Here is a 26396-nt window from a genome sequence, read left to right as displayed (position 1 = left end):
GGAGATCCAAAACTCAGCAGCCTGTTTCCTAACTCGCACCGTCCCGATCACCCATCACCCCCTGTACTTGCTGACCTACATTGGCTCCTGGTTAAGCAATGCCTCGATTTCAAAATTCTCATCCTTATTTTCAAATCGCCCCTCCCTATCTCTGTAATCTCCTCCAGCCCCACATCCCCCCTGAGATGTCTGCGCTCCTCAAATTCTACCCTCTTGAGCATCTCTGATTATAATCGCTCAATCATCGGTGGCCGTGCCTTCTGTTGCCTGGGCCCCAAGCTCTGGAACTTCCTCCCTAAACCTCTCCACCTCTCTACCTCTCTTTGCTCTTTCAAGGTGATCTTATCGAAACATATAAGATAATGAGGGGGTTCGACAAGGTGGATGCAGAGAGGATATTTCTACTCATAGTGGAATAAAGGGCCACCTATTTAAAACTGAGAAGAGGAGGAATTTCTTCTCTGAGGGTTGTAAATCTATGGAACTCTCTGCCCCAGAGAGCTGTGGAGGCTGGGTCATTGAATATATTTAAGGTGGCGATAGACAGATTTTTGAGCGATAAGGGAATAAAGGGTTATGGGGAGTGGGCAGGGAAGTGGAGCTGAGTCCATGATCAGATCAGCCATGATCTTATTGAATGGCGGAGCAGGCTCGAGGGGCCAAATGGCCTACTCCTGCTCCTATTTCTTATGTTCTTAACACCTACCTCTTTGACCAATTTTTTGGTCACCTGCGCTAATTTCTACTTCTGCGGCTCGGTGTCAAATGTTTTGTCTCATAATACTCCTGTGAAGTGCCTTGGGACGGTTCACTATGTTAAAGGCGCTATATAAATACAGGTTGTTGTTGTTATAGGTCACGTTTTAGCTGGCTCTGCACGGATAGCTTTATATACACATCCAAAATACATTCTTATTTATGTGGAGAGATGTCCTTAATCTGCTATAGAAATGGCCCTTTACACAGAGGCAAATACAAGGATGATACCAGAACTGAGAGATTATAACGATCAGGAAAAACCGAATATGTTGAGTATTGTGAGGTGACTTAATGGAGGTGGTTAAAATTATGAAGGGGTTTGATAGGGTGGACATCGGGAAAATATTTCCATTTGTGGGGAGTCCAAAACTAGGGGACATAAATATCCGATAGTCACAAATAAATCCAATAAGGAATTCAGGAGAAACTGTAGAAGGTGGAAATTGCTGCCACATGTTGAGGTGAATTGCATAGATGCATTTAAGGGGTGGATAAAAGTACATGAGGCAGAAAGAAAGAGAAGGATATGCCGATAGGATTAGATGTGGTAGGGCAGGAGGAGGCACTGCCCATGAAAGAGTCTGCCAAATAGCAACCATCCACCGTTCCAGTATCACTGATCACTGCTAAATTCCCCGTGGTTTGTTCGTTCTCTTCCCTTCCTGTTCGGGTTACTCAAACCAGTGGTCTCCCATGCAGTCACGGTTCCACTCCCTGCTGCACAGCCAGCACCATTGAAACTGGCAAGAAGTCCTGGGGCATTTCATGTGCATGCAGCCTCCTGTGGTGAGAAGAAGCATCAGTCAGACTCATGAGACAAATACCGTCCATGTCAACAACAAAAACTTGTATTTATATCGCGCCTTTAACATAGTGAAACCTCCCTTCACAGGAGTATTACGTGATTAAAAATTTGACACCGAGCCGCATGAGTAGAAATTAGCACAGGTTATCAAAAGCTTGGACAAAGAGGTATGTTTTAAGGAGTGTCTTGAAGGAGTAACGAGAGGTAGAGAGGCGGAGAGGTTTAGGCAGGGAGTTCCAGAGCTTGGGATCCAGGCAACAGAAGGCACGGCCACTGATGGTCGAGTGATTACAATCAGGGATGCTCAGGAGGGCAGAATTAGAGGAGCGCAGACATCCCAGGGGGTTGTGGGGCTGGAGGAGATTACAGAGATAAGGAGGGGCAATGCCATGGAAGGATTTGAAAATAAGGATGATAATTTTGAAATTGAGGCGTTGTTTAACCGGGAGCCAATGTAGGTCAGCGAGCACAAGGGTGATGGGTGAGCGGGACTTGGTGCGAGTTAAGATATGGGCAGCCGAGTTTTGGATCTCCTCTAGTTTACGTAGGGTAGATTGTGGGAGGTCAGCCCACATTCAAACAAATTGAATAATGTGAAGGAGGGTAGACATCTCGGGGAAATTTCCTTTCCCTTGCATGCAAAGAGTGCACAGTTTCTGGATGCAAAGAATAGGAACAAAAAGGGGAGGGGGCCCTTATACAGGGTCTCCATCTGCTGAGGATCTCCAGACGGGGCACGCAGAGTGGCTAGGCTCCGAGGTAGGACATTCATGCAAAAGAGGCAGGAGGCAGAGAGCAGCTAAAGATGGTCGGACTGAGGATGCTTCCCTGAGGAACTCCTGCATGATGCCCTTGGAGCTGCGATGATTGGCTTCTGAAGACAACTGGAAGCTTTTCCCTCTGACCCCGGTTGACCTTAGTTTCATTAGGCTCCATACTCAGCCGACTGCGACTCTCCCCTCTCCTCTGGCATTCAGCTCTCATGTCCATGTCTGGATCGAGGCTGTGCTGAGGTCTGGAGCCAAGTGCTCCTTGAGGAACCCAACTGGTGCGTAAGTGTCACTGGATGGTGCCCATTGGTGGCTCTTTCAATCAATGACTAGGAGATTGATAGGGGGGTATTTTGGTGTGTTGGAGATACCTCGGTCATTTTCCACATTGTCATGTAGATGCCGGTGTCGTAGCTGTACTGGAACAGCTTGGCGAGGGGAGGGGTTAAGCACTATAGCCGAGACTATGTCAACACAGGACTTTGCAGGGCTAACTGGGCTGAGATTGCCTAAATCTTATCCTGGGTCATTGCAACTGAGTGGCTCTCTGGGCCACCTCACAGAGCATCAGGAGTCAACCACGTAGTGCGTACGGCAGACTGGGTAGGAGTGGTAGACTCCATTCCCTGAAGGACATTAGTGAACCACTTGTGTATTTGCAACAAAATGGCAGCTTTCATGGTCATTTCCCCCATAAATTACCAGATTTATTAAAGTCAGATTCATGATTTGCCATGGTTGGATTTGAAACATAGAAACATAGAAACATAGAAAATAGGTGCAGGAGTAGGCCATTCGGCCCTTCGAGCCTGCACCGCCATTCAATGAGTTCATGGCTGAACATGCAACTTCAGTACCCCATTCCTGCTTTCTCGCCATACCCCTTGACCCCCCTAGTAGTAAGGACTACATCCAACTCCTTTTTGAATATATTTAGTGAATTGGCCTCAACAACTTTCTGTGGTAGAGAATTCCACAGGTTCACCACTCTCTGGGTGAAGAAGTTTCTCCTCATCTCGATCCTAAATGGCTTACCCCTTATCCTTAGACTATGACCCCTGGTTCTGGATTTCCCCAACATTGGGAACATTCTTCCTGCATCTAACCTGTCTAAACCCGTCAGAATTTTAAAAATTTCTATGAGATCCCCTCTCATTCTTCTGAACTCCAGTGAATACAAACCCAGTTGATCCAGTCTTTCTTGATATGTCAGTCCCGCCATCCCGGGAATCAGTCTGGTGAACCTTCGCTGCACTCCCTCAATAGCAAGAATGTCCTTCCTCAAGTTAGGAGACCAAAACTGTACACAATACTCCAGGTGTGGCCTCACCAAGGCCCTGTACAACTGTAGTAACACCTCCCTGCCCCTGTACTCAAATCCCCTTGCTATGAAGGCCAACATGCCATTTGCTTTCTTCACCGCCTGCTGTACCTGCATGCCAACCTTCAATGACTGATGTACCATGACACCCAGGTCTCGTTGCACCTCCCCTTTTCCTAATTTGAACTCATGGCCTATGGTTTGCTCCAATACCATAACCCCTCTACATTACTGTACCCAGGTCATTGTATGTGAAGCCAGTGAATGTAGATACCTTTTACAGTTCACAATATCTGCCTTTTTGAGAATTGATAGGTCAATAATTCTGACCTATTCCAACGTTTTTTAATCAGCTGGAATGATGTTTATCAAAAATTATATTGGGACGAATAGGTTTAAATTATGAGGACAGGTTGCATAGACTAGACTTGTGTCCCTCGACTATAGACGATTTAGGGGTGATCTAACTGAGGGGTTTAAGATGATTAGAGGATTTGAAAGGGTAGTTAGAGAGAAACTATTTCTGGTGGGGAGTCCAGAACAAGGGGGAATAACCCTAAAATCAGATCGAGGCCGATCAGGGGTGATGTCAGGAAGCATGTGTTCACATAAAGGGTGGTGGGAATCTGCAGCCCTCTCCCCAAAAAGCTGTTGAGGCTGAGAGGCAATTGAATATTTCAAAACTGAGAGTCCAGGGGCTGGATTTTCGGTTGAGGGTTTTTAGAGGTGGATAAATTTTGTGCCGGGAAATGGTTTGCGACGGCAGCCACAAAAATTCAGCAGCTGGGCCCTGAGTGTGGAGCGGAGCGCTAAGGGAGGCGTTACACACTTCTCTTAGGGCTCTCAGCCAGGTGAGTTACTGAACGTCCGTTGCTAAAGAGCCAGTTTCGTAGCGCCCTAAGAGAGGCCTCCCGGGAAAAAAAAAAATCGGCACAAAAAACCATTCCCAATAATCTTGCTCCCCACAAATAAAGATAAATCGCAAAAAGCAAAGAAAACGAAACCATCACACTTACCTCATACGGTCGTTCCTTCCCTTACCGCCACCGGGACAGCTCTGACCCGCCAGCTGTCTCGGGCGGGTTGTCTATGGGGTGCTGCGGGGTCAGCGCGAAACAAGTTTTGAGAGGGGGAACGATACCAGGGGCGTTGCACACTGGCGTGTTGCTCCCGGGCAGTACTGTTCAGCGCCACTGCAAAACCAGCACCAAATCTCCCAGTGGGGCACTGGGAGCTAATCGTTTCCAGACCCATTACCCTCCAGGGCGCTAACAGAGGCGCAATCCATACGAAAATCCAGCCCATAGATTTTTGTTCGGCAAGGGTATTATGGGTTACGGAACTAAGATGCGTGGATGCAGTTCAGATACAGAGCATCCATGATCTGATTGAATGGTGGTACAGGCTCATGGGGCTGAATGGCCTACTCCTGTTCCTATGTTCCTCGCAGAGGGAGAAGCATCTGCAAAATTGAACAGCTCGCTTTTTCAAACAACAAAAAAAACAGTGCGGAAGTGGGTACATCTAATTCTGTGCCCATTTGGTTGAGGGACATCGCTGAAGGGAAGTGTAACGTGTTTCCACTTTGACACCAACAACAATCTCAGGTCAGGTAAAGTCGGGGTGCGGAGAAAGACAGCTTGCAGTCGGATCTCCATGGCGATTCCCCAATCTCCTGCCAGAACTCTGGCAGAAACCCCGGAGAAACGGGGTGAATGGCCGGAGCTATGCGACAGATCGTAGAAATGACCGACGCCCAACTCTACCCCAACAACGTGCCTCAATCTCAAAACGCCGCCCCTCTGGCACCAGTGCGACATTTTTATTTGTCACGCCAGCCCATCTTTATGCTTCTCTGAATGAATTTTCGAGAATAGCGTGCCACTGTCAATTATGGCCAGCTTTGCGCAGTGGATTTGCAACCCCGCGGGACTAGGTTGAGTCGACCCAAAGTTGTTTCATGAAAGGGCTTTACCGTCACCGTACAAAGGAGACTGTTATCGTCTCCACGCTGGCTTTGATCCAAGGTCCTGGAAGTGAAAGGTTAGAGCACTAATGCATGGTGTCAGCCATTCAGTTCTGGGCTGGTAATTACTTGCTTTGAACATGAGAACACAAGAAATATGAGCAGGAGTAGGCCATAAGGCCCCTCAAGCCATTCAATCAGATCATGGCTAATCATTGACCTCAACTACACTTTCCCGCCCGATCCCCATATTCCTTGATTCCCCTGGACTCTAAAAATCTATCTCTCTCAGCCTTGAATATATTCAGAGACTCAGCATCCACAGCCCTCTTGGGCAGAGAATTCCAAAGATTCACCACCCCCTGAGTGAAGAAATTCCTCCTCATCTCTGCCTTAAATGGCCGACCCCTTATCCTGAGACTGTGTCCCCTGGTTCTAAACACTCCAGCCCAAGGGAAACATGGGGAACAAGAGAGACAAATGATTATTTTGTGAAATAGGATTTAAAAAAAAATTCATTCGCGGGATGTGGCCGTCGCTGGCAAGGCAAGCATCTATTGCCCGTCCCTAATTGCCCGCGAGAAGATGGTGATCAGCCACCTTCTGGACAACTGAGTGGCTCGCGAGGCCATTTCAGGGGGCAGTTAAGAGTCAATCACATTGTTGTGGGTCTGGAGTCACACATAGGCCAGACTGGGTAAGGGCGACAGATTTCCTTCCTTAAAGGACAAAATGGGTTTTTATGACAATCCAGTTGTTGCATAGTCACTATTATTGATACTAGCTTTTTATTTAATTTAATTAACTGATTAATTATCGAACTGAATTTAAATTCCCCAGCTGCTGTGGTAGGATTTGAACTCGTGTTGCCAGATCATTAGTCTCGGCCTTATTGTATTACTAGTCTAGTGTCCATCGATGAGCCTAAACAGGACTGTGGGGGTAAGGGAGAGAGGTTGACACCTGTTTGACCTTGCAGAATAATCTCACCAATAAATTTCACACCAGTTGCTCACAAAATGGCTGTTTCTGGCCAACAGCAGGGAACCGAAAAGGATCAGTATTGCACTTTGAACTTTGTTGGACTTATTTCACTCAGGATGGCAGGAAGTTGTGGGAAAGCTTTATTTATCTATTTTTTGTCAGTTCTCTTCCTACAGTGCATATCTAAAGACCTCTGATTTTCTCAAATTATATTGCAATCATTGTGTGAGGTTATGCTACTATTGTTTCAGCTCCAATAACAAGAGGTACAGACCATTCTTCTCCACTGGCACTTGACACTTGGGACAGCGTTTAGTTGTTTCCTTGATTGCTAGTCTTGAGGCCTCTTCCCAGCGAGCTCGTTGTGCAGCCTGCTCATTGATAACATAACCCTATAAACATAGCAATGAATAGGTCATTATACCACCGCTCTCAATTTGTAAATTTATTCATGCATTAAGAAAGAAAGAAAACAGGGCACTTGTATCCTCTCTGCTCCCCTCCTGAAAGGCATCGACTCCTTGCTGGGATTATAGTTCCATGGGAGCCAGTCATTCCCTGGTACCTTGCTCAAAGGGCTGTTATTCATCTATGAGCTGAAACAGTGCATAATTAGCAGGCTATTAGGCCACCATTAACTTAAAAAAAATCATTCTCGGGATATGAGTGTCGCTGGCAAGGCAGGTATTTATTGCCCATCCCTAATTGCCCCTTGAGAAGGTGGTGGTGAGCCGCCTTCTTGAACCGCTGCAGTCCGTGTGGTGAAGGTGCTCCCACAATGCTGTCCAGGAGGGAGTTCCAGGATTTTGACCCAATGATGACGAAGGAACAGCCGATATATTTCCAAGTCAGGATGGTGTGTGACTTGGAGGTGAACGTGGAGGTTCCATGCAACTGCTGCCCTTGTCCTTCTAGGTGGTGGAGGTCACGGGTTTGGGAGATGCAGCCGAAGAAGCCTTGGCGAGTTGCTGCAGTGCATCTTGTAGATGGTACACACTGCAGCCACGGTGCGCCGGTGGTGGAGGGAGTGAATGTTTAAAGCAAGTCCAATCATATCTACACCCAATGTCCACACACGTGCATTTTCAGTAGTAACGCCTCTGTGAAACCCCTTGGGACCTTTTACTGTGTTAAAGGTGCTATATAAATGCAAGTTGTTGTTGTGATCAGGAGTGGGAATTTTGCCCGATGTCCACTGGCCACCCCCCTCAGTTAGGAGTCCTGAGGTCAATCGTGGTGCTGCCCCCACTGACGAACTCATCTGGAAACCTCCTGATTTGTGTGGTTCAGTTCCTCACTGGAGCCAAACTGGTCCCTTTGGGAACGAAGTGTTTGTTGGAGCTTTGCTGGGTTCCCTGGCAAACCTCCAGTTACTGTGGGGTACGGAAGGGGACATTGCCAGCCCCTGCTTCACGAGCACCCTGCCCATCTCTGCCACTTCCGTGTGGTTGCCCCAGATACGTCCTCCTGAAGGCAGGTGGGCGTATTCTGATGACGTGCAAATTGTGGCAATATGTCACCGGAGGTATTTTCTGTCATTTGCCTCAGAATGCCAATAGGTCGAGGAACCAACTAGAGGGCTGGCCATCCTCGACTGGGTGATGTGTAATGAGAAAGGACTAATTAGCAATCTTGTTGTGCGAGGCTCCTTGGGGAAGAGTGACCATAATATGGTAGAATTCTTCATTAAGATGGAGAGTGACACAGTTAATTCAGAGACTAGGGTCCTGAACGTGGGGAAAGGTAACTTTGATGGTATGAGACGTGAATTGGCTAGAATAGACTGGCAAGTGATATTTAAGGGTTGACGGTGGATAAGCAATGGCAAACATTTAAAGATCACATGGATGAACTTCAACAATTGTACGTCCCTGTCTGGAATAAAAATAAAATGGGGACGTGGCTCAACAGTGGCTAACAAATGAAATTAAGGATAGTGTTAAATCCAAGGAAGAGGCATATAAATTTGCCAGAAAAAGCAGCAAGCCTGAGGACTGGGAGAATTTTGTAATACAGCAGAGGGTTTAATTAGGAGGGGGAAATAGAGTATGAGAGGAAGCTTGCTGGGAACATAAAAACTGACTGCAAAAGCTTCTATAGATATGTGAAGAGAAAAAGATTAGTGAAAACAAACGTAGGTCCCTTGCAGTTAGATTCAGGTGAATTTATAATGGGGAACAAAGAAATGGCAGACCAGTTAAACAAATACTTTGATTCTGTCTTCACGAAGGAAGACACAAATAACCTTCCGGAAATACTAGGGGACCGAGGGTCTAGGAAGAAGAAGGAACTGAAGGAAATCCTTATCAGGCGGGAAATTGTGTTACATAGAAACATAGAAAATAGGTGCAGGAGTAGGCCATTCGGCCCTTCTAGCCTGCACCGCCATTCAATGTGTTCATGGCTGAACATGCAACTTCAGTACCCCATTCCTGCTTTCTCGCCATACTCCTTGATCCCCCTAGTAGTAAGGACTTCATCTAACTCCTTTTTGAATATATTTAGTGAATTGGCCTCAACAACTTTCTGTGGTAGAGAATTCCACAGGTTCACCACTCTCTGGGTGAAGAAGTTTCTCCTCATCTCGGTCCTAAATGGCTTACCCCTTATCCTTAGACTGTGACCCCTGGTTCTGGACTTCCCCAACATTGGGAACATTCTTCCTGCATCTAACCTGTCTAAACCCATCAGAATTTTAAACGTTTCTATGAGGTCCCCTCTCATTCTTCTGAACTCCAGTGAATACAAGCCCAGTTGATCCAGTCTTTCTTGATAGGTCAGTCCCGCCATCCCGGGAATCAGTCTGGTGAACCTTCGCTGCACTCCCTCAATAGCAAGAATGTCCTTCCTCGGTTAGGAGACCAAAACTGTACACAATACTCCAGGTGTGGCCTCACCAAGGCCCTGTACAACTGTAGCAACACCTCCCTGCCCCTGTACTCAAATCCCCTCGCTATGAAGGCCAACATGCCATTTGCTTTCTTCACCGCCTGCTGTACCTGCATGCCAACCTTCAATGACTGATGTACCATGACACCCAGGTCTCGTTGCACCTCCCCTTTTTCTAATCTGTCACCATTCAGATAAGAGTCTGTCTCTCTGTTTTTACCACCAAAGTGGATAACCTCACATTTATCCACATTATACTTCATCTGCCATGCATTTGCCCACTCACCTAACCTATCCAAGTCGCTCTGCAGCCTCATAGCATCCTCCTCGCAGCTCACACTACCACCCAACTTAGTGTCATCTGCAAATTTGGAGATACTACATTTAATCCCCTCATCTAAATCATTAATGTACAGTGTAAACAGCTGGGGCCCCAGCACAGAACCTTGCGGTACCCCACTAGTCACTGCCTGCCATTCTGAAAAGTACCCATTTACTCCTACTCTTTGCTTCCTGTCTGACAACCAGTTCTCAATCCATGTCAGCACACTACCCCCAATCCCATGTGCTTTAACTTTGCACATTAATCTCTTGTGTGGGACCTTGTCGAAAGCCTTCTGAAAGTCCAAATATACCACATCAACTGGTTCTCCCTTGTCCACTCTACTGGAAACATCCTCAAAAAATTCCAGAAGATTTGTCAAGCATGATTTCCCTTTCACAAATCCATGCTGACTTGGACCTATCATGTCACCTCTTTCCAAATGCGCTGCTATGACATCCTTAATAATTGATTCCATCATTTTACCCACTACCGATGTCAGGCTGACCGGTCTATAATTCCCTGTTTTCTCTCTCCCTCCTTTTTTAAAAAGTGGGGTTACATTGGCTACCCTCCACTCGATAGGAACTGATCCAGAGTCAATGGATTGTTGGAAAATGACTGTCAATGCATCCGCTATTTCCAAGGCCACCTCCTTAAGTACTCTGGGATGCAGTCCATCAGGCCCTGGGGATTTATCGGCCTTCAATCCCATCAATTTCCCCAACACAATTTCCCGACTAATAAGGATTTCCCTCAGTTCCTCCTCCTTACTAGACCCTCTGACCCCTTTTATATTCGGAAGGTTGTTTGTGTCCTCCTGAGTGAATACCGAATCATAGTATTTGTTCAATTGGTCCGCCATTTCTTTGTTCCCCGTTATGACTTCCCCTGATTCTGACTGCAGGGGACCTACGTTTGTCTTTCCTAACCTTTTTCTCTTTACATATCTATAGAAACTTTTGCAATCCGTCATAATGTTCCCTGCAAGCTTCTTATCGTACTCCATTTTCCCTGCCCTAATCAAACCCTTTGTCCTCCTCTGCTGAGTTCTAAATTTCTCCCAGTCCCCGGGTTCGCTGCTATTTCTGGCCAATTTGTATGCCACTTCCTTGGCTTTAATACTATCACTGATTTCCCTTGATAGCCACGGTTGAGCCACCTTCCCTTTTTTATTTTTACGCCAGACAGGAATGTACAATTGTTGTAGTTCATCCATGCGGTCTCTAAATGTCTGCCATTGCCCATCCACAGTCAACCCCTTCAGCATCATTCGCCAATCTATCCTAGCCAATTCACGCCTCATACCTTCAAAGTTACCCTTCTTTAAGTTCTGGACCATGGTCTCTGAATTAACTGTTTCATTCTCCATCCTAATGCAGAATTCCACCATATTATGGTCACTCTTCCTCAAGGGGCCTCGCACAACGAGATTGCTAATTAATCCTCTCTCATTACACAACACCCAGTCTAAGATGGCCTCCCCCCTAGTTGGTTCCTCGACATATTGGTCTAGAAAGCCATCCCTTATGCACTCCAGGAAATCCTCCTCCATCGTATTGCTTCCAGTTTGGTTAGCCCAATCTATGTGCATATTAAAGTCACCCATTATAACTGCTGCACCTTTATTGCATGCACCCCTAATTTCCTGTTTGATGCCCTCCCCAACATCACTACTACTGTTTGGAGGTCTGTACGCAACTCCCACTAACATTTTTTGCCTTTTGGTGTTCTGCAGCTCTACCCATATAGATTCCACATCATCCAAGCTAATGTCCTTCCTAACTATTGCATTAATCTCCTCTTTAACCAGCAATGCTACCCCACCTCCTTTTCCTTTTATTCTATCCTTCCTGAATGCTGAATACCCCTGGATGTTGAGTTCCCAGCCCTGATCATCCTGGAGCCACGTCTCTGTAATCCCAATCACGTCATATTTGTTAACATCTATTTGCATGGTTAATTCATCCACCTTATTACGGATACTCCTTGCATTAAGACACAAAGCCTTCAGGCTTGTTTTTTTAACACCCTTTGTCCTTTTAGAATTTTGCTGTACAGTGGCCCTTTTTGTTCTTTGCCTTGGGTTTCTCCGCCCTCCACCTTTCCTCATCTCCTTTCTGTCTTTTGCTTTTGTCTCCTTTTTGTTTCCCTCTGTCTCCCTGCATTGGTTCCCATCCCCCTGCCATATTAGTTTAACTCCTCCCCAACAGGACGAGCAAACACTCCCCCGAGGACATTGGTTCCGGTCCTGCCCAGGTGCAGACCGTCTGGTTTGTACTGGTCCCACCTCCCCCAGAACCGGTTCCAATGCCCCAGGAATTTGAATCCCTCCCTGCTGCACCACTGCTCAAGCCACGTATTCATCTGCGCTATCCTGTTAGGGAAATTGATGGGATTGAAGGCCGATAAATCCCCGGGCCTGATAGTCTGCATCCCAGAGTATTTAAGGAAGTGGCCATAGAAATAGTGGATGCATTGGTGATCATTTTCCAACCTTCTCTTGACTCTGGATCAGTTCCTATGGACTGGAGGGTAGCTAATGTAACACCACTGTTTAAAAAAGGAGGGAGAGAGAAAACGGGTAATTATATGCTGGTTAGCCTGACATCAATAGTGGGAAAAATGTTGGAATCAATTATTAAAGATGAAATAGCAGCGAATTTGGAAAGCAGTGACAGGATCGGTCCAAGTCAGCATGGATTTATGAAACATAGAAACATAGAAAAAATGTGCAGGAGTAGGCCATTCGGCCCGTTCGAGCCTGCACCACTATTCAATAAGATCATAGCTGATCATTCCCTCAGTACCCCTTTCCTGCTTTCTCTCCATACCCCTTGATCCCTTTAGCCGTAAGGGCCATAGCTAACTCCCTCTTGAATATATCCAATGAACTGGCATCAACAATTCTCTGCGGTAGGGAGTTCCACAGGTTAACAACTCTCTGAGTGAAGAAGTTTCTCCTCATCTCAGTCCTAAATAGCCTACCCCTTATCCTAAGACTGTGTCCCCTGGTTCTGGACTTCCCCATCATCGGGAACATTCTTCTCACATCTAACCTGTCCAGTCCCTTCAGAATCTTGTAAGTTTCTATGAGATCCCCTCTCATCCTTCTAAACTCCAGTGTATAAAGGCCCAGTTGATCCAATCTCTCCTCATATGTCAGTCTCGCTATCCCGGGAATCAATCTGGTGAACCTTCGCTGCACTCCCTCAATAGCAAGAACGTCCTTCCTCAGATTAGGTGACCAAAACTGAACACAATATTCCAGGTGAAGCCTCACCAAGGCCCTGTACAACTGCAGTAAGACCTCCCTGCTCCTATACTCAAATCCCCTAGCTATGAAGGCCAACATACCATTTGCTGTACCTGCATGCCAGTTTTCAATGACTGATGAACCATGACACCCAGGTCTCGTTGCACCTCACCTTTTCCTAATCTGCCGCCATTCAGATAATATTCTGCCTTCGTGTTTTTGCTACCAAAGTGGATAACCTCACATTTATCCACATTATACTGCATCTGCCATGCATTTGCCCACTCACTAACCTGTCCAAGTCACCCTGCAGCCTTTTAGCATCCTCCTCACAGCTCACACTGCCACCCAGTTTAGTGTCATCTGCAAACTTGAAGATATTACACTTAATTCCTTCATCTAAATCATTAATGTATATTGTAAAGAGCTGGGGTCCCAGCACTGAGCCCTGCGGCACTCCATGCTGTGAAAGGGAAATCATGCTTGACAAATTTCCTGGAGTTTTTGAGGGATGTAACTAGTAGAGTGGACAAGGGAGAACCAATGAATGTGGTGCATTTGGACTTTCAAAAGGTTTTTGACAAGGTCCCACACAAGAGATTGGTTGGCAAAATCAAAACACATGGTATTGGGGGTAATGTACTGACGTGGATAGAGAACTGGTTGGCAGACAGGAAGCAGAGAGTCGGGATAAACGGGTCCTTTTCAGAATGGCAGATAGTGACTAGTGGAGTGCCGCAGGGCTCAGTGCTGAGACCCCAGCTCTTTACAATATACATTAACGATTTAGATGAAAAAATTGAGTGTAATACTTTTTGAAAGAAAAAACGGAAAGACTTGCATTTATATTGCGTATTTCATGACCACTGAACGTCTCACAGCGCTTTACAGCCAATTAAGTTCTTTTGGAGTGTAGTCACTGTTGTAATGTGGGAAATGCGGCAGCCAACTTGCGCACAGCAAACTCCCACACACAGCAACGTAATATTGACCAGATAATCTGTTTTAGTGATTTTGGTTGAGGGATAAATATTGGCCAGGACACCGGGGATAACTCTCCAGTTCTTCTTTGAAGTAAGGCCTTGCGATTTTTTGCTTCCACCTGAGAGAGCACTCGGGGCCTCGGTTTTAACGTCTTATCTGAAAGACAGCACCTCCAACAGTGCAGCACTGAAAGCAGAGAAGTCCTGCTACAACTGTACAGGGTATTGGTGAGGCCACACCTAGAGTACTGCGTACAGTTTTGGTCTCTGTATTTAAGGAAGGATATACTGGCATTGGAGGCAGTTCAGAGAAGGTTCACTTGGTTGATTCCGGAGATGAGGGGGTTGAATTATAAAGGTAGGTTGGGCCTATACTCATTGGAGTTCAGAAGAATGAGATGTGATCTTATCAAAACATATAAGATAATGAGGGGGCTCGACAAGGTGGATGCAGAGAGGATATTTCCACTCATCGGGTAAACTAAAACTAGGGGACATAGTCTTAGAATAAGGGGCTGCCCATTTAAAACTGAGATGAGGAGAAATTTCTTCTCCCAGAAGGTTGTAAATCTGTGGAATTCTCTGCCCCAGAGAGCTGTGGAGGCTGGGTCATTGAATATATTTAAGGCGACTGTTGTGTGTTGCTCTGGTACATTAAAGTGATGTTGTGTATTGCTCTGGTACATTAAATGTATGATGAGTACAATGGTGCACCACAGAGGGCGCTGTGGTGGTAAACCTGAAAGTACCTGCACGAGGCAGTATAAAAGGCTGCCCACCACACCTGAGAGTAACTCTGGAGCTGAACAATAAAGGACGAAGGTCACAGCAGTTAGACTTGCACCAGACCGTGTGGAGTCAGTGATTTGTGTGCTACATACACCACATTAGCGACAAGGAAGCGGACGAACTCCACGCAACCATGGCTACTCTGGGCTCGCTAAAGGATTTTACCATGGACAATGATTGGGAGGCCTTTACGGAAAGGCTCGAGTACTACTTCACAGCAAATGACCTGACGGAGGACACATACGCAATGAGAGAGAAGCGTAAGGCGATATTGCTCTCCAGTTGTGGAGATGAGGTTTACTGTCTCGTCAGGAATTTGCTGGCACCCGGGAGCGCCAGGGACAAGTCATACGAGGAGCTGACTGAACTCATTCGTGACCAGTTGAAACCGAAGGAGAGCATCCTCACGGCCAGATACAAATTTTACCATCACTGCACACCTGAGGGCCAGGATGTCACCAAATATGCTGCGGACCTCAGGAGACTCGCGGCGCCGTGTGATTTTGCCGCACACCTTGACGAGGCTTTGAGGGACGTTTTCATTATGGGGATTGGCCACGAGGGCCTCCTTCACAAGCTGTTAGCCACGGAACCCACAGTCACTCTGACAAAGGCCATCGCCATCAGCCGGGCATATATGACCTCGACTTGCAGCACCAAGCAAATAATCCACACAGTCTCGAACCCGGCAGGCACTGTCCACAGGATAGCGCCCACCACAGACAAAACTGCAGAACGTGGCTCTGCCCGGGGCAGAGAGCACGGACCGCGGGGTCCTGGAACTCAGAGTCCACTGAGGGGGGCTAATCAAGCAGCACCATGCTGGCGTTGTGGAGGAAGCCATGGGGCTCACCGGTGCAGGTTTGCGGAGTACACGTGCAATACCTGCCACGTTAAAGGCCACCTTCAGCGTATGTGTAAAAGAAATCGGACTCACCATGTGGCTGAGGAGATGGGGGATGATCCACTGTTCAGCGAGGAGCAGGTAGAAGAAGATGAGGTGTTGGGACTGTATACGTGCACCGATGATTCGCCCCCAGTGATAAGGGAAGTAAAAATTGACGGAGTCCCAGTGAGTATGGCAGTGGACACGGGATCGGGTCCATCGTAATGAGTCAGAGAACTTTTGATAAACTGTGGGGTAAACGGGCCGCACGACCCAAGCTGGTCCCGGTCTCGGCCAAGCTGCGTACACCAAGGAACTGATACCTGTTCTCGGCAGAGCGGATGTACAGGTATCTCACGGTGGTGAGACGCACGGTTTACCTTTATGGGTCATTGCAGGCGATGGGCCGACGCTCCTCGGCAGAAGATGGATGGGAAAGGGCCGTGGGAGCTGGGAAAACTTCTTCACTCCCCCACAGACTGCTGCTCCCCGGGTTTCCAAAGAGCAGCACCAACCGAGCTGGAGCTGCAGCAGCAGCCCAGAACTCCTGGCCCCAAGCAATCCTGCAGCCTCAGCCTCCACACAAGGCTACAGGTGCGGGCCCATTGCTGGGGTGTGGGCCGGCAGGGCGCTGCAGTACATCGGTGGCTGGGGGACCCACGCACGGAACAAGCGGGCAGCGGCAGCGGCCGCGATGGTGGTTGCCACAACGGCAGCGGAAGAGGCGGTCACGGAGACAGCGGGAGAGGCGACCACGGAGACAGCGGGAGAGGCGACCACGGAGACAGCGGGAGAGGCGACCACGGAGACAGCGGGAGAGGCGACCACGGAGACAGCGGGAGAGGCGACCACGGAGACAGCGGGAGAGGCGACCACGGAGACAGCGGGAGAGGCGACAGCGGGAGAGGCGACCACGGAGACAGCGGGAGAGGCGACCACGGAGACAGCGGGAGAGGCGGCCACGGAGACAGCGGGAGAGGCGGCCACGGAGACAGCGGGAGAGGCGGCCACGGAGACAGCGGGAGAGGCGGCCACGGAGACAGCGGGAGAGGCGGCCACGGAGACAGCGGGAGAGGCGGCCACGGAGACAGCGGGAGAGGCGGCCACGGAGACAGCGGGAGAGGCGGCCACGGAGACAGCGGGAGAGGCGGCCACGGAGACAGCGGGAGAGGCGGCCACGGAGACAGCGGGAGAGGCGACCACGGAGACAGCGGGAGAGGCGACCACGGAGACAGCGGGAGAGGCGACCACGGAGACAGCGGGAGAGGCGACCACGGAGACAGCGGGAGAGGCGACCACGGAGACAGCGGGAGAGGCGACCACGGAGAGGCGACCACGGAGACAGCGGGAGAGGCGACCACGGAGACAGCGGGAGAGGCGACCACGGAGACAGCGGGAGAGGCGACCACGGAGACAGCGGGAGAGGCGACCACGGAGACAGCGGGAGAGGCGACCACGGAGACAGCGGGAGAGGCGACCACGGAGACAGCGGGAGAGGCGACCACGGAGAGGCGACCACGGAGACAGCGGGAGAGGCGACCACGGAGACAGCGGGAGAGGCGACCACGGAGACAGCGGGAGAGGCGACCACGGAGACAGCGGGAGAGGCGACCACGGAGACAGCGGGAGAGGCGGTCACGGAGACAGCCGGGAGAGGCGACCACGGAGACAGCGGGAGAGGCGGTCACGGAGACAGCGGGAGAGGCGGTCACGGAGACAGCGGGAGAGGCGGTCACGGAGACAGCGGGAGAGGCGGCCACGGCGGGAGCTGTAACGAAACGCCGCGTTGAGTTTGAGAGCGCCAGCATCGAGTATGTCCAGCATCAGCGCCAGAGAAAGAGGATTATGGACAAATGCCTGAAACCTTTCCCCAAAATTCCCTCTCCCCACCTTCTGTGATTCCCTTTCCCCCCTTCTGTATTTCTTCTTCTCCTTTCTAGGCCAGCTGGACACCTAAGATGGCGGCGCCCAACGTAAGCCTCGTGGGAGCCACAAGATGGCGTCTTAAAAGGGAAATGTTCCCAGGCGTCTTAAAAGGGCCTCACACCACTGCGGTCCCCACATAAAGACTTTTGGACTTTTGTAAGGCTAGAGCGAGCCTAAGTGTGCCATGTGAATGTAGGATGATGGATTTATGACAAGAAATAATATTTTAATGCTGGGTGGTCACTGTGTTTAAAATAATGGACATGAATTGCGAAATACGACAAGGGGTTAATATTTCAATGCTAAATGGTCACTGTGTTTAAATTCAGAGACATGGATCCGTGACCAACATTACCAATGGGCTAATGCGTTTTTTGATTCAGGGGATTCGAGCAATGGCTTTTTGAACTGGGCTGGGGCAGTGATGTTGTGTATTGCTCTGGTACATTAAATGTATGATAAGTACAATGGTGCACCACAGAGGGCGCTGTGGTGGGAGACCTGAAAGTACCTGCACGAGGCAGTATAAAAGGCTGACCACCACACCTGAGAGTCACTCTGGAGCTGTTCAATAAAGGACGAAGGTCACAGCAGTTAGATCAACACCAGACCGTGTGGAGTCAGTGATTTGTGTGCTACATACATCACAGCGGCGATAGACAGATTTTTGAGCGATAAGGGAATAAAGGGTTGTGGGGAGCAGGCAGGGAAGTGGAGCTGAGTCCATGATCAGATCAGCCATGATCGTATTAAACGGTGGAGCAGGCTCGAGGGGCCAAATGGCCGACTCCTGCTCCTATTTCATATGATTGCAACTTAGTTTGGGTCCACTCGTGTAAACGTTTTATCAGAGGCACCCTGGAAAATGCTTCTCCAAAGGAGGGCTTTAGAGCCTTGACCTCCAGCCAGGCCATTTGCTGTATAGCGTTGCCTTTATCAGCACTCTTGAGGATTTTAAGGCGGTTCCCTGCCATGTTTGGTTGTTAGTCAGACTGGAGATTGTGGGCTTACTGTCTGCAGCTGTAGTGGGTTGCTTTATTCCTATCGACCAGTTCCTGTGTCAGGAACTATCAGAATTACAGGTGGTTGATTTGAAAGCGATATGTGAATGTACCGTTTATCATTTGCCATTGCTGAGGTTTTGTGATTATAATAATTCCATACTTTCAAATTTAGCAATAGTTCTGTACTGAGGTTTTAATGCAGCTTATTTTTATACCCTTTTAGAACTGAACTTTTACTTGAGAGCGACAGTGTGAGAACTCTTTGTACCACGCAGCCCATGACAGATCGAAATCATCTCGCAAATAGAAAGAGGGAAATGCTCACTAAAGTTCACCCCCAAGCCTTTCATCAGGTGTTTACGTGACAGTAGTGAAAATCACTCAACAAGCAATCGAAACATTGTCGGGCAAAACAGCATCATTGTAAGGTAAAAGGCCTCCTTTTTAACTAGTGAAGAAAGTCGCAAAGCGCGAGCAAAGGGCTATGATTGTTTCAGCACCTCTGCTAAAGCTCTCAAGGCAGCTGTGACTTGGTCTATGTGGGTGCGGTCCACATGACTCACTCAATATATCTTCCTTTGACCAATGCCTCTCCTTAAAAGCATGACAATGATTGGCATCCAGCCACCTTGGCAAGTCGTCTCCAAAGTGAGTGATAAAGCTAAGTCAGTGTGCATTTTCCCACTGTTTGCAAGTAAAACTGCCTATTTCCACCTCCGTTCCAGCTCATCCGCTGCTGAAGCCCTCATCCATGCCTTTGTTACCTCTAGACTTGACTTCTCCAATGCACTCCTGGCTGGCCTCCCACATTCTACCTATGTAAACTTGAGGTCATCCAAAACTCAGCTGCCCTTGTCCTAACTCACACCAAGTCCCGCTCACCCATCACCCCTGTGCTCGCTGACCTACATTGGCTCCCGGTTAAGCAAAGCCTCGATTTCAAAATCCTCATCCTTGTTTACAAACCCCTCCCTATCTCTGTAATCTCCTTCAACCTCACAACCCCCCCGAGATGTCTGCGCTCCTCTAATTCTGCCCTCCTGAGCATCCCTGATTATAATCACTCAACCATTGGTGACAGTGCCTTCTGTTGCCTGGGCCCTAAGCTCTGGAACTCCCTCCCTAAATCTCTCCACCTCTCTACCTCTCTTTCCTCCTTCAAGACGCTCCTTAAAACCTACCTGGTCACCTGCGCTAATTTCTTATGTGGCTCGGTGTCAAATTTATTTGTTTTGTCTTAAACCACTCCTGTGAAGCACCTTGGGACGTTTTATTATGTCTACGGTGCTATATAAATACACGTTTTTTTGTTGTTGCTGTTGTGTTTACCTCAGTGGAGTGTCTCAGTATCACCGAGCCCCGAATAAAATATCGGACTATTTGTCATATAGATGAATAACATAATTTATAAATCAAACACAAAAGAATAGAAAGATTTAAGGATGTAATGTTTAAATATGACCTATTTCTGTGATGTTTCCACAGTATTGACACAATGAGAACACCAAGTAACGATCACTGATTCAACAAAAGCATCATCGACATAAGTCACTTCTAACTAAAGATTTTGTACAATTTTTGGATTTTTTTTAACAATAAACACGTTATAAAAATATTAGTTAAAACCGAAATCAAACCAAATTTAATTCACTGCCTCCCACACCCCAGCACCGAAGCCCAGCCCTCAGGGAGCAACATCACAACTGCCTGACTCCCGGGAAAACACATCATACAACAGCACACATCACAGGCCGACAGGATCTCCCCCCCCACCCCCCTCCAGTCGGTGTGTCTCTGTCTCCCCCCCACTGTGTGTATGCTTCTCTCTCCCCCCCAGTCTGTGTGTGTCTCTCTCTCTTCCAGTCTGTGAGTGTATGGGTCTCTCCCCCCAGTCTGTGAGTGTATGGGTCTCTCCCCCCAGTATGTGTGTGTGTCTCTCTCTCCCAGTGTGTGAGTGTAGGGGTCTCTCCCCCCAGTCTGTGTGTGTGTCTCTCTCTCCCAGTGTGTGTGTGTCTCTCTCTCTCTCCCTCCCAGTGTGTGTGTGTGTCTCTCTTCCCCCCCCCAGTCTGTGTGTGTCTCTCTCTCTCTCTCCCAGTGTGTGTGTGTCTCTCTCCCCCCACAGTCTGTGTGTGTGTGTGTCTCTCTCTCCCAGTGTGTGTGTGTCTCTCTCTCTCCCTCCCAGTGTCTGTGTGTCTCTCTTCACCCCCCCCCCCCCAGTCTGTGTGTGTGTCTCTCTCCCCCCAGTGTGTGTGTATGTCTCTCCCCCCCAGTCTGTGTGTGTGTGTCTCTCTCTCCCAGTCTGTGTGTGTGTGTCTCTCTCCCAGTCTGTGTGTGTCTCTCTCGCCCAGTGTGTGTGTGTGTGTCTCTCTCTCTCCCCCAGTGTGTGTGTGTGTGTGTATCTCTCCCCCCAGTCTGTGTGTGTGTGTCTCTCTCCCCCAGTCTGTATGTGTGTCTCTCTCTCCCCCAGTCTGTGTGTGTCTCTCTCTCCCCCAGTCTGTGTGTGTCTCTCTCCACCAGTCTGTGTGTGTGTGTCTCTCTCCCCCCCAGTGTGTGTGTCTCTCTCTCCCCCAGTGTGTGTGTCTCTCTCTCCCCAGTCTGTGTGTGTGTGTCTCTCTCTCCCCCAGTCTGTGTGTGTCTCTCTCCCCCCAGTGTCTGTGTGTGTCTCTATCCCCCGGTCTGTGTGTGTCTCTCTCCCCCCCCAGTCTGTGTGTGCGTCTCTCTCCCCCCCCAGTCTGTATGTGTGTCTCTCTCCCCCCAGTCTGTGTGTGTGTGTCTCTCTCTCCCCCAGTCTGTGTGTGTGTCTCTCTCTCTCCCCCAGTCTGTGTGTGTATGGGTCTCTCCCCCCCAGTGTGTGTCTCTCTCTCCCCCAGTCTGTGTGTGTGTGTCTCTCTCTCCCAGTCTGTGTGTGTGTGTCTCTCCCCCAGTCTGTGTGTGTGTGTCTCTCCCCCAGTCTGTGTGTGTGTGTCCCTCTCCCCCAGTCTGTGTGTGTGTCCCTCTCCCCCAGTCTGTGTGTGTGTGTCTCTCTCTCTCCCAGTGTGTGTGTCTCTCTCACCCCCAGTCTGTGTGTGTGTCTCTCTCACCCCCAGTCTGTGTGTGTGTCTCTCTCCCCCAGTCTGTGTGTGTGTCTCTCTCTCCCCCAGTCTGTGCGTGTGTCTCTCTCCCCCAGTCTGTGTGTGTGTGTCTCTCTCCCCAGTCTGTGTGTGTGTGTCTCTCCCCCAGTCTGTGTGTGTGTCTCTCTCGCACCCAGTCTGTGTGTGTGTGTCCCTCTCCCCCAGTCTGTGTGTGTGTCCCTCTCCCCCAGTCTGTGTGTGTGTGTGTCTCTCTCCCCCAGTCTGTGTGTGTGTGTCTCTCTCCCCAGTCTGTGTGTGCGTGTGTCTCTTTCCTCCAGTCTGTGTGTGTGTGTCTCTCTCCCCAGTCTGTGTGTGTGTGTGTATCTCTCTCTCTCCCCCAGTCTGTGTGTGTGTGTGTCTCTCTCCCCCAGTCTGTGTGTGTGTCTCTCTCTCTCTCTCCCTCAGTCTGTGTGTGTGTGTGTCTCTCTCCCTCAGTCTGTGTGTGTGTGTCTCTCTCTCCCCCAGTCTGTGTGTGTGTGTCTCTCTCTCCCAGTGTGTGTGTGTCTCTCTCTCCACCCCAGTCTGTGTGTATGTGTGTCTCTCTCCCACAGTCTGTGTGTGTGTCTCTCTCTCTCCCCCAGTCTGTGTGTGTCTCTCTCCCCCAGTCTCTGTGTGTGTGTCTCTCTCCCCTAGTGTGTGTGTGTGTGTCTCTCTCCCATTCTGTGTGTGTGTGTCTCTCTCCCAGTCTGTGTGTATGGGTCTTTCCCCCCAGTCTGTGTGTGTCTCTCTCGCCCAGTGTGTTTGTGTGTGTGTCTCTATCTCTCTCCCAGTGTGTGTGTCTCTCTCCCCCAGTCTGTGTGTGTGTCTCTCTCTCCCCCAGTCTGTGTGCCTCTCTCCCCCAGTCTGTGTGTGTGTGTGAATCCCCCAGTCTGTGTGTGTGTCTCTCTCCCCAGTCTGTGTTTGTGTCTCTCTCCCCCAGTCTGTGTGTGTGTCTCTCTCTCTCCCCCAGTCTGTGTGTGTGTGTCTCTCCCCCCCCCAGTCTGTGTGTGTGTGTCTCTCTCTCTCCCCCAGTCTGTGTGTGTGTGGGTCTCTCTCCCCCAGTGTGTGTCTCTCTCTCCCCCAGTCTGTGTGTCTCTCTCTCACCCCCAGTCTGTGTGTGTGTGTGTCTCTCCCAGTCTGTGTGTGTATGGGTCTCTCTCCCCCAGTCTGTGTGTGTCTCTCTCGCCCAGTGTGTGTGTGTGTGCGTGTGTCTCTCTCCCAGTGTGTGTGTCTCTCTCTCCCCCAGTCTGTGTGTGCCTCTCTCCCTCAGTCTGTGTGTGTGTGTGTCTCCCCCAGTCTGTGTGTGTGTCTCTCTCCCCCCCAGTGTGTGTGTGTCTCTCTCCCCCCCAGTGTGTGTGTCTCTCTCCCCCCCAGTGTGTGTGTGTCTCTCTCCCCCAGTCTGTGTGTCTCTCTCCCCCAGTCTGTGTGTCTCTCTCCCCCAGTCTGTGTGTCTCTCTCCCCCAGTCTGTGTGTGTGTCTCTCTCTCCCCCAGTCTGTGTGTGTGTCTCTCTCTCTCCCAGTCTGTGTGTGTGTCTCTCTCTCCCCAGTCTGTGTGTGTGTGTCTCTCCCCCAGTCTGTGTGTGTGTCTCTCTCGCCCCCAGTCTGTGTGTGTGTGTCCCTCTCCCCCAGTCTGTGTGTGTGTACCCTCTCCCCCAGTCTGTGTCTGTGTCTCTCTCCCCCCAGTGTGTGTGTGTCTCTCTCTCCCCCAGTCTGTGTGTCTATCTCTCTCCCCCAGTCTGTGTTTGTGTGTGTCTCTCTCCCCCAGTGTGTGTGTGTCTCTCTCCCCCAGTGTGTGTGTGTCTCTCTCCCCCCAGTGTGTGTGTCTCTCCCCCCAGTGTGTGTGTCTCTCTCTCCCCCCAGTGTGTGTGTCTCTCTCTTCCCCCAGTGTGTGTGTGTCTCTCCCTCTCCCCCCAGTGTGTGTGTGTCTCTCTCTCCCCCCAGTGTGTGTGTGTCTCTCTCTCCCCCCAGTGTGTGTGTGTCTCTCTCTCCCCCAGTCTGTGTGTGTCTCTCTCCACCAGTCTGTGTGTGTCTCTCTTTCTCCCCCAGTCTGTGTGTGTCTCTCTCTCTCCCCCAGTCTGTGAGTGTGTGTGTCTCTCTCCCCCAGTCTGTGTGTGTGTCTCTCTCTCCCCCAGTCTGTGTGTCTCTCTCTCTCCCCCAGTCTGTGTGTCTCTCTCTCTCCCCCAGTCTGTGTGTGTGTGTGTCTCTCTCCCCCAGTCTGTGTGTGTCTCTCTCTCCCCAGTGTCTGTGTGTGTCTCTCTCCCCCAGTCTGTGTGTGTGTGTCTCTCTCCCCCAGTGTGTGTGTGTCTCTCTCCCATTCTGTGTGTGTGTGTCTCTCTCCCAGTCTGTGTGTATGGGTCTCTCCCCCCAGTCTGTGTGTGTGTCTCTCTCCCCCAGTCTGTGTGTGTGTCTCTCTCGCCGCCAGTCTGTGTGCCTCTCTCCCCCAGTCTGTGTGTGTGTAAATCCCCCAGTCTGTGTGTGTGTCTCTCTCTCTCCCCCAGTCTGTGTGTGTGTGTCTCTCTCCCCCAGTGTGTGTGTGTGTGTGTCTCTCTCCCATTCTGTGTGTGTGTGTCTCTCTCCCAGTCTGTGTGTATGGGTCTCTCCCCCCAGTCTGTGTGTGTGTCTCTCTCCCCCAGTCTGTGCGTGTGTCTCTCTCCCCAAGTCTGTGTGTGTGTGTCTCTCTCCCCCAGTCTGTGTTTGTGTCTCTCTCCCCCAGTCTGTGTGTGTGTCTCTCTCTCTCCCCCAGTCTGTGTGTGTGTGTGTCTCTCCCCCTCCCAGTCTGTGTGTGTGTCTCTCTCTCTCCCCCAGTCTGTGTGTGTGTGGGTCTCTCTCCCCCAGTGTGTGTCTCCCTCTTCCCCAGTCTGTGTGTCTCTCTCTCACCCCCAGTCTGTGTGTGTGTGTCTCTCCCCCCCCAGTCTGTGTGTGTGTCTCTCTCTTCCCCAGTCTGTGTGTCTCTCTCTCACCCCCAGTCTGTGTGTGTGTGTGTCTCTCCCAGTCTGTGTGTGTATGGGTCTCTCCCCCCAGTCTGTGTGTGTCTCTCTCGCCCAGTGTGTGTGTGTGTGTGTGTCTCTCTCCCAGTGTGTGTGTCTCTCTCACCCCCAGTCTGTGCGTGTGTCTCTCTCTCCCCCAGTCTGTGTGCCTCTCTCCCCCAGTCTGTGTGTGTCTCTCTCGCCCAGTGTGTGTGTGTGTGCGTGTGTCTCTCTCCCAGTATGTGTGTCTCTCTCTCCCCCAGTCTGTGTGTGCCTCTCTCCCTCAGTCTGTGTGTGTGTGTGTCTCCCCCAGTCTGTGTGTGTGTCTCTCTCCCCCCAGTGTGTGTGTGTCTCTCTCCCCCCCAGTGTGTGTGTGTCTCTCTCCCCCCCAGTGTGTGTGTGTCTCTCTCCCCCAGTCTGTGTGTCTCTCTCCCCCAGTCTGTGTGTGTCTCTCTCTCCCCCAATCTGTGTGTGTGTCTCTCTCTCTCCCAGTCTGTGTGTGTGTCTCTCTCTCCCCAGTCTGTGTGTGTGTGTCTCTCCCCCAGTCTGTGTGTGTGTCTCTCTCGCCCCCAGTCTGTGTGTGTGTGTCCCTCTCCCCCAGTCTGTGTGTGTGTACCCTCTCCCCCAGTCTGTGTCTGTGTCTCTCTCCCCCCAGTGTGTGTGTCTCTCTCTCTCCCCCAGTCTGTGTGTCTATCTCTCTCCCCCAGTCTGTGTTTGTGTGTGTCTCTCTCCCCCAGTGTGTGTGTGTCTCTCTCCCCCCAGTGTGTGTGTCTCTCCCCCCAGTGTGTGTGTCTCTCCCCCCAGTGTGTGTGTCTCTCTCTCCCCCCAGTGTGTGTGTCTCTCTCTTCCCCCAGTGTGTGTGTGTCTCTCTCTCTCCCCCCAGTGTGTGTGTCTCTCTCTCCCCCCAGTGTGTGTGTGTCTCTCTCTCCCCCCAGTGTGTGTGTGTCTCTCTCTCCCCCAGTCTGTGTGTGTCTCTCTCCACCAGTCTGTGTGTGTCTCTCTTTCTCCCCCAGTCTGTGTGTGTCTCTCTCTCTCCCCCAGTCTGTGAGTGTGTGTGTCTCTCTCCTCAAGTCTGTGTGTGTGTCTCTCTCTCCCCCAGTCTGTGTGTCTCTCTCTCTCCCCCAGTCTGTGTGTCTCTCTCTCTCCCCCAGTCTGTGTGTGTGTGTGTCTCTCTCCCCCAGTCTGTGTGTGTCTCTCTCTCCCCAGTGTCTGTGTGTGTCTCTCTCCCCCAGTCTGTGTGTGTGTGTGTCTCTCTCCCATTCTGTGTGTGTGTGTCTCTCTCCCAGTCTGTGTGTATGGGTCTCTCCCCCCAGTCTGTGTGTGTGTCTCTCTCCCCCAGTCTGTGTGTGTGTCTCTCTCGCCCCCAGTCTGTGTGCCTCTCTCCCCCAGTCTGTGTGTGTGTAAATCCCCCAGTCTGTGTGTGTGTGTCTCTCTCCCCAGTCTGTGTGTGTGTGTCTCTCCCCCAGTCTGTGTGTGTGTCTCTCTCGCACCCAGTCTGTGTGTGTGTGTCCCTCTCCCCCAGTCTGTGTGTGTGTCCCTCTCCCCCAGTCTGTGTGTGTGTCTCTCTCCCCCCAGTCTGTGTGTGTCTCTCTCTCCCCCAGTCTGTGTGTCTATCTCTCTCCCCCAGTCTGTGTGTGTGTGTCTCTCTCCCCCAGTCTGTGTGTGTGTGTCTCTCTCCCCA

The 26396-nt window shown here is 50.2% G+C and overlaps 1 protein-coding gene across 2 annotated transcripts in view; it reads right to left on the bottom strand.

The window, feature by feature from the left end:
- Positions 1–861: 861 nt before the first annotated feature.
- The window catches only part of prkn (parkin RBR E3 ubiquitin protein ligase), a 1745947-nt gene continuing 1720412 nt past the window's right edge, over positions 862–26396 (bottom strand). For both annotated transcript variants that reach the window (XM_070890152.1, XM_070890153.1), the window contains 2 exons: positions 6880–6997; positions 862–1540 (listed from right to left, as the gene is read on the bottom strand). In XM_070890152.1, the coding sequence (XP_070746253.1) occupies positions 1431–1540; positions 6880–6997 (228 nt within the window). In that variant the 3' untranslated portion in view covers positions 862–1430. The remainder of the gene's footprint in view (positions 1541–6879; positions 6998–26396) is intronic.

The sequence above is a fragment of the Pristiophorus japonicus genome, chromosome 9 (genome assembly GCF_044704955.1).
Source record: "Pristiophorus japonicus isolate sPriJap1 chromosome 9, sPriJap1.hap1, whole genome shotgun sequence".
Lineage (NCBI taxonomy): Eukaryota > Metazoa > Chordata > Chondrichthyes > Pristiophoridae > Pristiophorus > Pristiophorus japonicus.
Note: the sequence above shows the minus strand (reverse complement) of the source record. Positions and strands in the feature narration are given on the sequence as shown.